Below are 13,697 nucleotides of genomic sequence, written 5' to 3'. Positions count from 1 at the left end.
ATGGTCTCGATCTCCTGACCTCGTGATCTGCCCGTCTCGGCCTCCCAAAGTGCTGGGATTACAGGCTTGAGCCACCACGCCCGGCCTGTTTATTTATTTTAATTGAGACAGAGTCTCCCTCTGTTGCCCAGGCTAGAGTGCAGTGGCACAGTCTCAGCTCACTGCAACCTCTTCCTCCCAGGTTCAAGCGGTCCTCGTGCCTCAGTCTCCTAAGTAGCTGGGATTAGAGGCCTGTGCCACCACGCTTGGCTAATTTTTGTATTTTTAATAGAGATGGGGTTTTGCCAGGTTGGCCAGTCTGGTCTCGAACTCCTGGCCTCAAGTGATCCGCCCGCCTCTGCCTCCCAAAGTGCTGGGATTACAGCTGTGAGCCACCGTGCCTGGCTGGCATCAGTATTTTATAACGTTCTGGTGAGCATCCAGAGCTGAGACTCACTTTCCTTAGTACTGAAAACAGGATGTGCCAGGGTGACTCAGCATCCAGACAACACTGACCCATAAAATACGTGCGATGAGGCCTGACAGAGCTCTGACTTCCTCACAAGGATTGCTTTGATTCTATTTTGGGAAACATTAAGTATCAAATCCATGACAAATATTTCTCTTTCTCACTTTTTATTTTGTTTTCAGTATCCGGAGCATGAGCTCAGCCCACCTATCAGGCAATCCAGCCCAGGGGACAGCAGGGCTGGCACCTCGACCGTCAACCTGGCAGACAGGCTCTTGTAGTGGGCCATTGGGCTACAAAGTGTGAAAAACTGGCTGCCAAATCACCATTGGCTTTTGGTGTCCCTGTGGCCTGACTTCCTTTAGACCATGAGGTTCTGAGGGGTATAGACATGGTCTCACTGAGGAGTCTGGCCCAGAAGTTATAATTTGCCAATAAGGACCTAAAAATAAATGTTACTCTTAGACTCTGACGTTATTCCTCATGAGTCTGACCCACAGCAAGGCAGGACAGGCCACAGATTTAAGCTCTGTAGTGACAGGTTAAAGAGCCACATGGCTTTGGTATCGCAGGTATCTCTTCTTACATAGCACACTGAAGAATGGATGAATGGATGCATATGATTTAGGAGTTGAGGAATTTACAAAAGCTGAAATAAATTAGTTTAGAACATCTTCAAACTACCAGCAAAGAGAAAAAACATCCGCCATTCTCTTAGCAGTGCTCCAATATGCTGGATATGTTGCCTTAAAAAACCCACTAATTTTAGTATGTGCTGTGGACTGAAGCCTGCAGAAGCACGTGCCATATGACGAGAGCAGATTTTGAGCTCAAGCTCAACCCAGTAGCAGGAGAACTCTGCTATTCTTTCCAAGGAGATTCTAGATGCTTCCGTGACTGCACGGAAGGGCCAGGCCCAGGAATAAAACGCCCTGCAAAAAAGCATGGCAGGAGCAAAACATGTTTTATTATATATGGAGCCAAGAAAAATGTCAGGATCATATTTCCATAGAGTGGAATAGTGTGAATGTCATATGAATCTGTAATCGTGTGAATATCAGCATGAATCATCAGATTTTAAATTGTGATTCTGCACTGGGAAAGGGACTTGGATTTGTTCGTTTGTAAATTAGATTATACATTCCTTGAGAGCAGTGAGAGCTTTATACTAACAACAGGCTCCATGGGCCTAGAAACCAGAGTGGCCCATGGAGATTGAGGCCAAGCTCGTTTCTGCTCAAAACCTGCACAGGTTCCTCTTTTTCTCGGGGAAAGCCCAGGTTCTGACAACGGCTCCCTAAGCCCTCTGAAATCTGGCCCATTTCCTCTCTTAGCTTCTGGTCCTGCTCACTCACCCCCACCTACACTGGACTCTTCGATGGTCTGGAGTCCTCAGGCACACCAAGCCTTTGAGCTGTTCCCTCCCAGCCATCTGCTTGCCAACAACTCCCTCACCTCCTTTCAAATCTCCAGTCAAAGGTCATCTGTCAGGGAAGCCTTTCCTCACCGCCCTGTTCATGCTGATTCCGTACCCGCCCTCTGCAACTGCTCCGCTCCCCCTACCACACTTCATTCTCCCCATAGCTTTCATCTCCTTCTAGTATGCTATATTATTTATTTATTTGTTTATTGTCTGCCTCTCTCTCTAGAATGTCGGCTCACGAGGACACAGTATTTGTACCTATGTTGTTCACTGATCTAGCCCTGGTGCCTAAAATAGTGAGAGGCACATAGTAGATGCTCAATAAAGTGTTATGTGGCCAAAGGTAGAATCACACCACGTTGTTCAGGGGCCCTCTCCGCTTCCCTGCTGTACATAGCTGCCAGGCTCGTTTTCTTAACGTGTATATCTGATGATTACACTCTAGTACTCAAGAACCTGCTATGACCACCCATGCTGGTTTTAACTACAACATCATCACTCCCACCATCTTTACATGGCTCACTTCCCACCAACATGAACCCCTTGCTGTGGTCAAGAGGAGTGCATCTCTGAATGCAAATGTTCCTTGACTTTCCCTCTCCTCTGCTGGCATCAGGGTGGAATGTCTTGTGTGGCACGTCTTCTGTTCACCTCTTTATGTTGGAATCCCAGGGTCTTCCCAGGACAGGTCCAGTGCTGCCTCCTCCTGGCAGTTCTCCTTGGCCCCTCCATGGGGGCCTCTCCCTCTCTCATCCTCACTGAGTCAGGGTTAGGGTGAACACTTGTCACAGCCCTCCCATCAGACTGTGAGCTGCCACAGCCAGGACCCACAGGTTACCGACATCTTCATAAGCCCTCATGTTCATGGCCTGAATCTTTGCCCTTTCGTAGGAGCGTAGGATAAAAAAATGCATTAAGAATAAACTGAGCGAGGACAGAAAACCTTTCACCTTAAAAGGCACCAGCTATAGTTTGGGACTTGAATTTGGCAGGTTGGGAAGATCAGAATTTCGACCTTCATTTGAGGTGAAGATTGCAACCTCAGCAGTGCTCATGAGTCAGGGATGGTTCAAACTACCTGGTGAGTCACACACAAATAATTGACCTGAGGTTGGTGAGTTCTAAAGTCAGGTCCAAATAGTGGGTTTTATTCCTGTATGAGTCAGTTAGCTTCACACTGAGAAAGTGAGAGCTGGTGGTTATGGGCTGCCTTCCTTGCCCCAGCCATTTCACAAGGGCCTGCTGGGAGTCTCAGGTCTCACCCTGATGAAGGCAAAACAAAAGCAGAAAAACGGCCCATTCCTTGTGAGGATGAATAAGGAGCCACCTTCACATGGAGAAATGCTCATTTAGGAAAAGCTTGAGCAAGTTTTATCAGCAAACAGAAACACGCTAGTTGAGCAATGACTTAATTGTAAAGAGTTATGAGGTTGGAAAAATCTTAATCTTTTGAGCACACAAAATCACAATACTACTATATAGTTCTTTTTTTCTTTTCTTTCTTTCTTTCTTTTTTTTTTGAGATAGGGTCTGGCTCTGTTGCCTAGGTGGAGTGCAGTGGTGTGATCTTGGCTCACTGCAGCCTTTGCTTTCTGGGCTCAGGTGATTCTCCCACTTCAGCCTCCTGAATAGTTAGGACTACAAGCATGCACCACTATGCCTGGCTAAGTTTTGTATTTTTTTTAGTAGAGACGAGGTCTCATGGTTTTGCCTAGGCTGGTCTCAATCTTATGGGCTCAAGTAATCCTCCCACCTCAGCCTCCCAAACTGCTGGGATTACAGGTCTGAGCCACTGCACCTGGCCTCAATAGTTCTTACATTGTGGATTTTTTAAAAACACATCAACTAACCCTACATAAGGTGGGATCATAAGGTAACAGGTCTGTGGTCTCAACAAATGTAGCAGAACTCATATTTATAGGTGTAACATTTAGACATTTAAAAACTAAATGCCTTTCACACAGTCATCTTATGAGTTTAGGTCTTGGCTCGAGAAATCTGGGGCATTGCTTTTAAAATCGGCTAATTTCAGTGGGGGGATGACCACCATGTTTTGAGCAACAACATTACTGGAATAAGCATGCAGACTTCTGCATGGACAACACCTAGGGATAACATTTATTTGGATGAGTGAGTTCTGGTGTGATTTTATTTTACTTTTTTATTTTATTTTTTTTGAGGCGGAGTCTCGCTCTGTCACCAGGCTGGAGTGCAGTGGCACCATCTTGGTTCACTGCAACCTCCGCCTCCCGGGTTCAAGCAATTCTCCTGCCTCAGCCTCCCAAGTAGCTGGGACTACAGACGCATGCCACCATGCCTGGCTAATTTTTTTTGTGTATTTTAGTAGAGGTGGGGTTTCACCAGGCTGGTCTCAAACTCCTGAGCTCAGGCAATCTGCCCGCCTCAGCCTCCCAAAGTGCTAGGATTACAGGTGTGAGCCACCACGCCCGGCCAAGTTCTGGTGTGATTTTTAAGGAATCAGCCTCACTACTCTACAGTCTCAGGTGTCAGATTTGACTGCGTTCTTTCTACTCTATTGATGACTAACTCTCCGTAAGAAGACCCCACCCTCACAGAACCTACTTCTTATAGAGTGTCTGTGGCAGAAGCTATTTTTCAAAGTTGGCTGCAACAGTATTCCCCATCCTAAATGCTCTTCTGCAAAACGACCTCACTATTCATCCATCAAGGCAGAACCAACTTCCCTTCCCCTTGAATCTGGGCTAGGCTCAGTCATTTGCCCAACCAACAGAATGTGGCAGAAGTCATATTCTGGGACTTTGAGACCAGGTTATAGGCAGTCTCCCAGGTCCTGCCTGGGTCTCTTGGAAAGTTCACTCTTGGGATGCTCTCTCTAAAACTCCAGTTGCCATGCCACAAGGAAACCAAGCCACATGGCCACATGTGGGTGTTCAGGTCACCAGTCCCAGATGAGCTCTCAGCCAACAGCCAGCAACAACTGCCAGTCATGTGAGAACCTTGAGATGACAACAGATCCAGGTGACACCAGACTGCAACCACCTGAGAGGACCCAAGAGAAAACCAACCAGCTGAGCCCAGTCAAACCCCAGAATTCTGAGGAATTAAGAAATTATTGTCTCAAGGTACTAAATTTTGTGGTAGTATGTTATATGGCAATAGATAACTACAATTCTTCTACATTTTTTTCTTTACCGTGCAAATTCGATGCCAAATGCTGTCCGGGTCTCTGTTCCTCCTCTCTGCTCAATGTGGCTGGCAGCTTCCACCACGTCTTTTACAGACCTGTAGTCATTGAGGTGAAACTCATGCACCACATCTTCTCCATACTGCACGACTCCAACCTGCAAGGTAGAGGAGAGGGCAACAGAACATTTTGACCCCCTGAAACTTAGAATTTGAGAGTGAGGATCCCCGGGAGTTGTTTTTGTGTGATAATTCAGAAGGGAGGAGGGCTGAGGACCTTTGCAAGAAAGTAACCACAGCCAAAGGGAAGTAGGTTCTGCAAAGTTCTGGGAATGAATGGACAGCTTGGTGGCACAAGGAGGGGTGCATATAGAGAATGGAGACTTTGTGATTGAAAGAAAGGCCCAACAGTTATGCTTCTTTCTTAGGAAAACAAAAGCGGAGCAGAGAATCTAAGTCCAAAATATTACGAACAGTGTGGGTGTAAGGTCACAGTGTTTACCAAACTCCAAAACTGAGGTTCCTTAAAACTTGTTAGAGAAGAGGTTCTTTTATCCCCATGGATGATAAAATAATGACAATATTAATAGCTTCAAAATAAACAAAAAGCTTCAAGACCTATGGTAGGAATAGAATGATGAAACGTTCCTACTGGATGAGCCCACACGGTTTATTTGGCACATGTGCCCTTCTAATGCTGGATTTTCACCTATGATACCCTAAAAGATGATCTTCTGGTGGTGGGGAACTCATTACTTCATGAAATCTGCCATCTAATAACTTCTAGTCATTAGTCCTCACTCAGGCAGAATAAAAGGGAATGAATCTACCTCGCTTTAGCCAGGCAGCATTTCAGATATATGAGCCTAGCAGCCCTTACCTCCTCTCCTGCCATCTTCCCTCCATGATCTATATGTCTAATTCTCCCCTGTGCCTCACTCAACAGGGCTCTAGCATCCACTCAACCATTCCCACCTTCCTTCTCACTTTTTAGCTTGTCTAAGTCTTCATAGGTGGTGTGTTGTGTCTGACCTGTGAAGTGAGCCCTCCCCCAAACTGTCATTTGATGTGCTGCACTGGAGAGGAGTGTCCTGAGCTGCAGCGCCTTGGTGCCGGCTGGCCCTACTACCTCTGTCCTCTTACCTACACCTCCTTTGTGCACACACAGATCTCGCCTAGACCTAAGGCAGCATCTACCACAGGTTTGGGTGGCCCTGTTCAGAAGAGGGCCCAAGAGATGCTCACCTGGATCTGCCCTGGGCCAATGTAAAACTTCTTCAGGATGTTGATGAGGAAGTGCTGAACCTCCACCCAGGGGTAGATGCTGTTGGAGCCATCCAGGACAATGACGATGTCCATGTAGGTCTGGCACCCTGGGAAGTGGGGACACAGTTATGGCTACCCAAGGAGCAGTGTCTGCGAGTCTCTGATACTCTGGACAATTGTTCAAAGGACGAATGAATGACTCTGCTCCATGTGTGTAATTCCCTGGGCTGGGAAGCTGTCCCTGGGCTGGACATTTATTTGGGCAATGTGAATGAGCCCAGGAAGTCCTGGCTATGTCCCACCACTCTGCTGGCTGTTTGAACAAAGCTTAAATAAAGCCCAATCACTTCTATTCCTAATCAGGGACTGACCACTACCAATTGGCCAATGCTTCCGAGGCAGCCAGCACTGCTCAAATCAGTACCTTGTTATCGTTTGTTTTGCTGTGATGAGCAGGCGGCATTTACCACTTACAGCCCTAATGAATGGATTTCTTCTTTTAGGAGGGAGATATGATGTCATGGCTAGAAATGTGGGATGTGGCATCACACTAACTCCTGGCTTTGGCACTCCCTAGCTGTGTGACCTAGGGCCAGTCACGAAACCCTCAGCCTGTTTTCTCTTCTGTAAAACAGGCACAATGATAGTAAAGAGTTGCCTGGAATCACTCATGAGAAGACGCTTCTAAAGGTCCAAGCACAAAGCAAATGATCAGTAAATCTGAGCTGATCGTGGTTTCACTTTTTTTTTTTTTTTTTTTAAGGAAACCACTGAGTTAATATGGTACTGATATCATCAGGTCAAGCTCTCATGCCATTATCTCTGCCTCTGAATATAAAGGTTGCTTTATGCTCTTGTAATATTAATACTAAATTAGGCTGGGAGTGGTGGCTCACACCTGTAATCCTAGCACTCTGGGAGTCCGAAGTGGGTAGATCACCTGAGATCAGGAGTTCGAGACCAGTCTTGCCAACATGGCAAAACCCCTTCTCTACTAATAACACAAAAATTAGCCAGGAGTCAAGATGCACACCTGTAATCCTAGCTACTCAGGAGGCTGAAACATGAGAATTGCTTGAACCCAAGAGTCAGAGGTTGCAGTGAGTCAAGATTGGGCCACTGCACTCCAGCCTGGGTGACAGAGTGAGACTCTGCCTCAAAAACAAAACAAAACAAACAAATAAACAAAAAAACTAAATTAAAAGGAATAATGAAAATCAACAAAGAAAATTAAGAAAACATTGGCCATAACAAATGTAAAAAAAAAACCTCCTCTTTTAAAATCTAAGTAATTTATTTCTGTTTGTCAGCTGTTGGAGTTACTTTGAAATATTGCATACACTCTGCGTCTGGGCATCTGCTCATTTTTATTGGTGAGTTTTATACTGCTATAAAATCTTCTATGCTGGGGCGGAGGCCAGGGCGTAGTGAGCTCAAGCCTGTAATCCCAGCACTTTGGGAGGTAAAAAAAGAGACCGAGATCGGGAGTGGATCACAGAGGTCAGAGATCAAGACCATCACTGGCCTAACATGGTTGAAACGCCCGTCTCTAGCTGAAAAATAACAAATCAGCCAGAGGCGACCTGGCGGAAGAGAGCGCCTATGTAGTACACACATCGAGAGGCTGAGGCAGGAGAATGTGTGAACCCGGGAGGATAAACGGAGCTTTGCAGTGAGCTGAGCATACACGGCCACTGCCACCAGCCTGGGCGAAAGCAGAGGCGAAGACTGCCGTCACCCCCAACCCCAATACCAAACCCCCATCCCAAACCCCCAAAAAAAAAAAAAAAAAAAAAAAAAAAAAAAAAAAAAAAAAAATGCTGCATGAACCTTTTGTGTGTTAACTGTTCCAGTAATTCTTGCATTTCGAAGAGGCACTATGTTGAAGTCAGTGCTGAGCAGACAGAGGAAGGTGGGGGTGGCTTTGGGTTGGGACGCCTGTTGCAGGCTTTGTGTTTAGCAGAGCATTTTAGAAGCATTTGGGCAACTTGAATGCTCTGCCACTTTTTGTCCCATCTGCATACTGAGTACAGCACGTGATGACCTGACACTCCTGGCCTGGCAGAGCCTCATACACTTGTCCTTTTCTGGTTTAGTTCAGCTCTACACACGTGGACTGAGCACCTGCTATGTGCTGGAGCTCTGCATGGTGCAGGCGGCAGTGGGAGTGACCAAGACAGAAATGCCTTGATTTGCAGGAGTTCATAATCTTTTAACAGGTTATTTTTATTTTTATTTTAAGCCAGCTTTATTATTAGAATGTATTTATTACTGCTGATTTCTTTATTACAATTTCAAATTTTTCTTTTTAAGACACCTTGGGAACAAACTGGTTTGAGGGCTACGGTTCCTAAACATGACTGAACACTCCTTTGGGGAGCTTACAAACACACACTCACATGCACGCACGCACACACGCATGCACATACTCCTACTGAATTAGAACCTACGTGGAGGTGCCCTGGAATCTGCATTTGATAAGCTTCAGAGCAATGCTGCTGGTCAGCCACGTGAGGAGGCCTCCACCACATGAGGTTCAGGGACCATAGGATGGTCACATCTTGGCCTGGAGGGACTAGCTCTAGGGGTGGTGACATTCCCCAGTGGACCCCTCACGTACCCTGACCTCAGGCCTCCTCCTGTGCCCTGGCTCTGCCATTTCCTCTGTCATTTTGTGTGAATAGAATCCACGTCTCCTTGTCCCTCAGGAGGACCACCTTTCTGACCCTACTGGATTGATGCTTCCTCCTACTCCCTTCCCCAGCCCCCTCTGACTGGGCCCTGTTGTCTGGAGGGCGGCTGCCGGCAAGCCAGAGGTGCTAATTCCCGAACCCTCCATAAAACAGGAGCAGCCACTTGGGTGATGGTATTTAGTGCAGAGGAAACATTGAGGCTCAGAGCCAAGAAGTCTGGGCTTGTGGGAGGCAGGGTCTGAGCAGTAATTCCCCAGGTTTTCTTGGCGGGTGGGCAATGAACAAGAGGTTTTATGTTCCATGAGGCTCTGGACAAGCTGGACAGAACTCCCTGCTGTCCAGGAGCACTGGTTTGGTGGAACTATTACCAAGGAGATTTCTGTTCTCCCTGTTCCTTCACCTACAGGGATACTGCATTGCACAACATCAGGGGGTGCCATTCACATGGTAGTCTAAGTGAACAATTTCCCCAGAATTGTGCAGTGCACAGCTTGTCTGCTGCATGTGCTCGCCAGCTAACCTCCTTTATACCCAGGGTTTCTGCAGTGAGCCTCCCTTGAGGCCGGGACTGTCTTTGAAACCTTAGCTCATTTGCTCCTCACTATCACACTTGGTAGAGGGAGGCCAGGATTATGACTCCCACAGAGGCCCAGAGAGGTGGAGTGATACATTCCAGGTTATTCGGATAGTTGGGGCAGGGCAGGGCTAGAGTCCAAATGCTGCTTTCTAGCCACAGGTTGTGGTGCTCAGGGCCCAAGTCTCTCTGGACCGTCCACTGCTCAGCTTGAGGTTGCAGATTTGAAACCACTTACTTTGGAGAGCTGGGGCCACGGTCTTGGAGAACCTGAAGTTGGAGTTGACTCTTGAACACATTCCTGTGGTGTAGTAGGAGCTCCCACACTCGTGAGACCAGAGGGGGCTGCAGGCCTGGGGAGGACAGTGCAGACCCCTAGTCAGCGAGGGGCCTCAGAGAGGATCCAGGTCCAATGGCCTGAGGCCCAGTCCCCTCTTCCATGACCCAAGACAGACTTCTCCTATCCGAGGGGTGAGGGGGTGAGGGGTCGTCTTTGGGTCTAACTGAACTCTCTCTTGCTGCAATGTGTACTAGTTCCTTTGGTTTCAGGTCTAATGGAGAAAAACTAATCTTGGAGTCTCTTTCATTGTTTTTTCAAGGCTCCGTTCTCCATCTCATCATTTAGGAATATGATACTTCCTCACGCTACCTGTCTACCCCACTCACCCATCCATCACACGGGATCTGGGGAAGCCTTTTCATTCATGGGTGTGAACCCTTCAAGGGTCACTAGAATAACTCCTCTGTCTGAGAGGTCACCTGAAAGGCCTTCCTGGGCAAAGTTCTAGGACTGGGTCCCAAAAACATACCATGGCTCATATCGGGGCAGGGGAAGAGAAGAATGTCTGTATTCTTTCTGTGAAACGTTCTACCAAAAACAGAGACGTCAGTCCCCATTGAAGGACCGAGTGATGAGTTCTTCTCAGAGTCATTGCCATTAAAAATGAAAGCTCAGCTCCATGCTTCCATTGCTCTTAGGAAACCCAGAGCTGATTTTGTGCTGTAATTTCCTTTGGTTTAGGGGAGTAAGTATTCTACTTCCAATCCCTTTCTTTAATTACTTTATTTTTAAGCCCAGACCTTAAAGGTTATGTTTTATGTGTGTACTTTGTTGAAGCTGCTGTACATAATGTTTGGAAGTGGGCGGGGGGGTGTTGGGAATAAAGAATGGACAGATGGGTGGATGGATAAGTGGATGGATAGACAGATGATGGATGGATAAGTCGATGGTAATTGGATGGATGAATGATGGATAGATGGATGATGAATGGATGGATGGATAAATGGATGGAAGATGGATGGAAGGATGATGGATAGATGTGGATGGATGGACAGCATGGGATGACAGATAGATGAAGGATAATTGGGATGCGCATGATGGACTAGTCCGATACGGATGATGGCCATGAATGCGGTGAATGAATCCATGGGCCTGGATAGATAGATGATGGATGGATAAGTAGATGGATGATGGATGGATAGATGATGTATGAATGGGTGGATGAATTATAATGGATGGATGATAGATGGTTGATGGATGAATGGGTGGATGGATAGATGGATGAATGGATAAGTGGATGGATGATGGATGAATGGATGATGAATGAATAAGTGGATGAATGACGGATGGATGATGAATGGTTGATGGATGGATGGATGATGAATTGATGGGTGGATGAATGATAGATAGATGATGGAGGCTGATGGATGGACGCAGGAAGGAATAAATGGAAAGATGGATGATTGCATGGGAGATTGAGGGTGGATGGATGTATATAGACAGATAGGTAGATGAATGCATGGATGGTTGGATAGATGAATGGAGGAATGAATTGTTGAGGGGGGAATGGACTGATGAGTGATTCAATGAATAGGTGACTATAAACCAAGGATTAACCTACTCACAGAGGCCCCAGAGAATATATCACACCATTCCTCTCAGACCTTCATACCACCTTGTGAAGAAGAAATGTGATAAGGAGCCTGAGAAATGTGATAAGGAGCCTGAGAGGGAAAAGGGAGTAGAGACAAAGCCCCTGATGGATATGTGTGTGGATAGGGCCAGGGATCCTGCTTTGCCCCTGGTTATGGCTAATGAAGGGCTGTGGGCTAAATATACATCAAGGCATCTCATGACTTTCCCTGGCAGAGCCACTATGTACTGAAGTCCCCTTGCATCCCAGTCATCTTCTTATCTTCTTGTCTTATTTGTCTGATCTAATTTGTCTTGTGATTCATGCCCCAGATGTCTCATTTGTCAGTAGAAATAGACAAGAACAAAGACTGACACAAGCACCCCCATCTAAAAATGGGTAGTAATTTGTACTGGGCTTTCTGGGGTAAATTTTCTCTGAAATCCTCTCTTGCAACTGTTTCTAGGAACCATCAGTCTCAGAAGGATCCTGTTTGAACCCCAAGCATTGCCCATACTCAAGGCACCACTCCAAGGTGGTGGCAAGGAGCAGGCAGTGCCAATCCATCATGCCGCCCACACTCGCTACTGTGTGCAGAACCCACACGTGCTTGCCTGGGCACAGAACAGAGACCTGTAAGCAGGGCCTGCTGTTGTCTGTCCCCCAGGGTCCTGTTAGACATTACTCATTTGCTTGTCGCCTCTTTCCACCAGAGTGTAAGCTCCAGCAGGGGAGGGTCTCTATTCACTGCCGAATCCTGGTGCCCAGCACTGGGCTTAGCACATACTATGGTAAGTGCTCAGAAACATCGTTGTTTAAATGAATGAATGTTTCTACCACCTCAACCCAGACATCCCCTTTTCTTTCTTCCTTGCGAAGGCCTGTCTCTTTAAAAACAAAACAGAAACCTCCTCCAGCCTTCTTCATCTAATCCTGGATAGTTGAGACGCCTTGTCACTGTGTAGCCCTTCCCTTGGCTGTAGTAAATCTGTGTTTACTTATTTAAGGCATCCCTTCCAAGTCTTCTTTGGGAATGTGGTGCAGCCTGCTTCTTTTTTCAAGCCTAGAGCAGAGATTTGACCTCCAGCCCAGACAACTAGCTCCCCAAGGGAAGGGACAGTCCCCCATCAGACTTGTTGGCTATCTGTATTTTTTTGTGTGCCTTTTCTGGCTGTTCCTCCCTTCCTCGGGGTATGTACATAACAGGGCTCAATTGTGTCTTCTGCCTGGACTGTCCCTGCCAAAACACCCAGGGTCCTGCCACCCAGAATGGTGTAAGCAGGGAGCTGGTTGGGGAGCTGCTCCCTGGAGCACGCAGGGCCAGGCAACTTGGATGGAGTGGGGGAGAGTGGGTGTACAGTATGCACATGAGGGTGTGTAAGGAGACGCTCCACCCCTCCCCACCTCCACACCCACCTCTCCTGACTGCAAGCAGTGGCAGGTGGCTCTTACCAGGAAGCTGTTGTCCTTGGGGTTGGTGGCGAGACTAAGGCCGAGGCGCATGTTGTCCTTCCGCTCGGACACGTTGGACAGGGTGACCCTTCCTGGGGTGGGGAGAGAAGCTCAGCTTGCAGCCCCCTCCTGCCCACCCTCTGTCCAGAGCCTGCTGCTGGTCTGGTCACCTGAGGTGCCTCCCCGATTCTCCCTGACCCTGGGGACCTCTGGCTCTCAGGGTTTACAAAAGGCCTTCCCCCAGATGTACTTTCAGGACTTCCTCACAACTACCTGTGAGATGAGAAAACTGAGTCTCAGAGAGGCCAAACGACCTGCCCAAGGTCACACAGTAAGCACTCACAGAGCCTTCCATCTCCTAGCCCCACAGCTTTTCCTCCTCCAGCCATCCGACTGGAGCCCCACTCCTCCGTGTGCCCCCAAACATGCCATGGCATCCCACCTGGGCTGGCTTCTTCTTCTTCTTTTTTTTTTTTTTTTTTTTTTTTTTTTTTTTTTTTTTAGTAGAGACGGGGTTTCACCGTGTTAGCCAGGATGGTCTTGATCTCCTGACCTCGTGATCCGCCCATCTCGGCCTCCCAAAGTGCTGGGATTACAGGCTTGAGCCACCGCACCCGGCCTGGGCTGGCTTCTTCTGTGCAGTTCCCCTGCCAGGCTTTCCTCCAAGTCGACCCCCATCCACACATAACCAGTCCTGTGCCAACTCTTTCCATGCCTGCTTCTCTGCTCATCTGAACAACCAACATGTGACAGCTGAGAGAGT

General features: G+C 47.5%; 1 protein-coding gene across 3 annotated transcripts in view; it reads right to left on the bottom strand.

The window, feature by feature from the left end:
- The window catches only part of ITGA11 (integrin subunit alpha 11), a 134,827-nt gene that overhangs the window by 51,878 nt on the left and 69,252 nt on the right, over positions 1–13,697 (bottom strand). For 2 of the 3 annotated variants that reach the window (XM_017851146.1, XM_017851147.1), the window contains exons 4-7: positions 12,935–13,026; positions 9,808–9,922; positions 6,282–6,409; positions 5,046–5,194 (exon numbers count right to left, since the gene is read on the bottom strand). In XM_017851146.1, the coding sequence (XP_017706635.1) occupies positions 5,046–5,194; positions 6,282–6,409; positions 9,808–9,922; positions 12,935–13,026 (484 nt within the window). The remainder of the gene's footprint in view (positions 1–5,045; positions 5,195–6,281; positions 6,410–9,807; positions 9,923–12,934; positions 13,027–13,697) is intronic. The other variant, XM_017851148.1, reaches the window with a different exon arrangement.

The sequence above is a fragment of the Rhinopithecus bieti genome, unplaced genomic scaffold (assembly GCF_001698545.2).
Source record: "Rhinopithecus bieti isolate Rb0 unplaced genomic scaffold, ASM169854v2 scaffold_31548, whole genome shotgun sequence".
In the NCBI taxonomy this organism is placed as follows: domain Eukaryota; kingdom Metazoa; phylum Chordata; class Mammalia; order Primates; family Cercopithecidae; genus Rhinopithecus; species Rhinopithecus bieti.
Note: the sequence above shows the minus strand (reverse complement) of the source record. Positions and strands in the feature narration are given on the sequence as shown.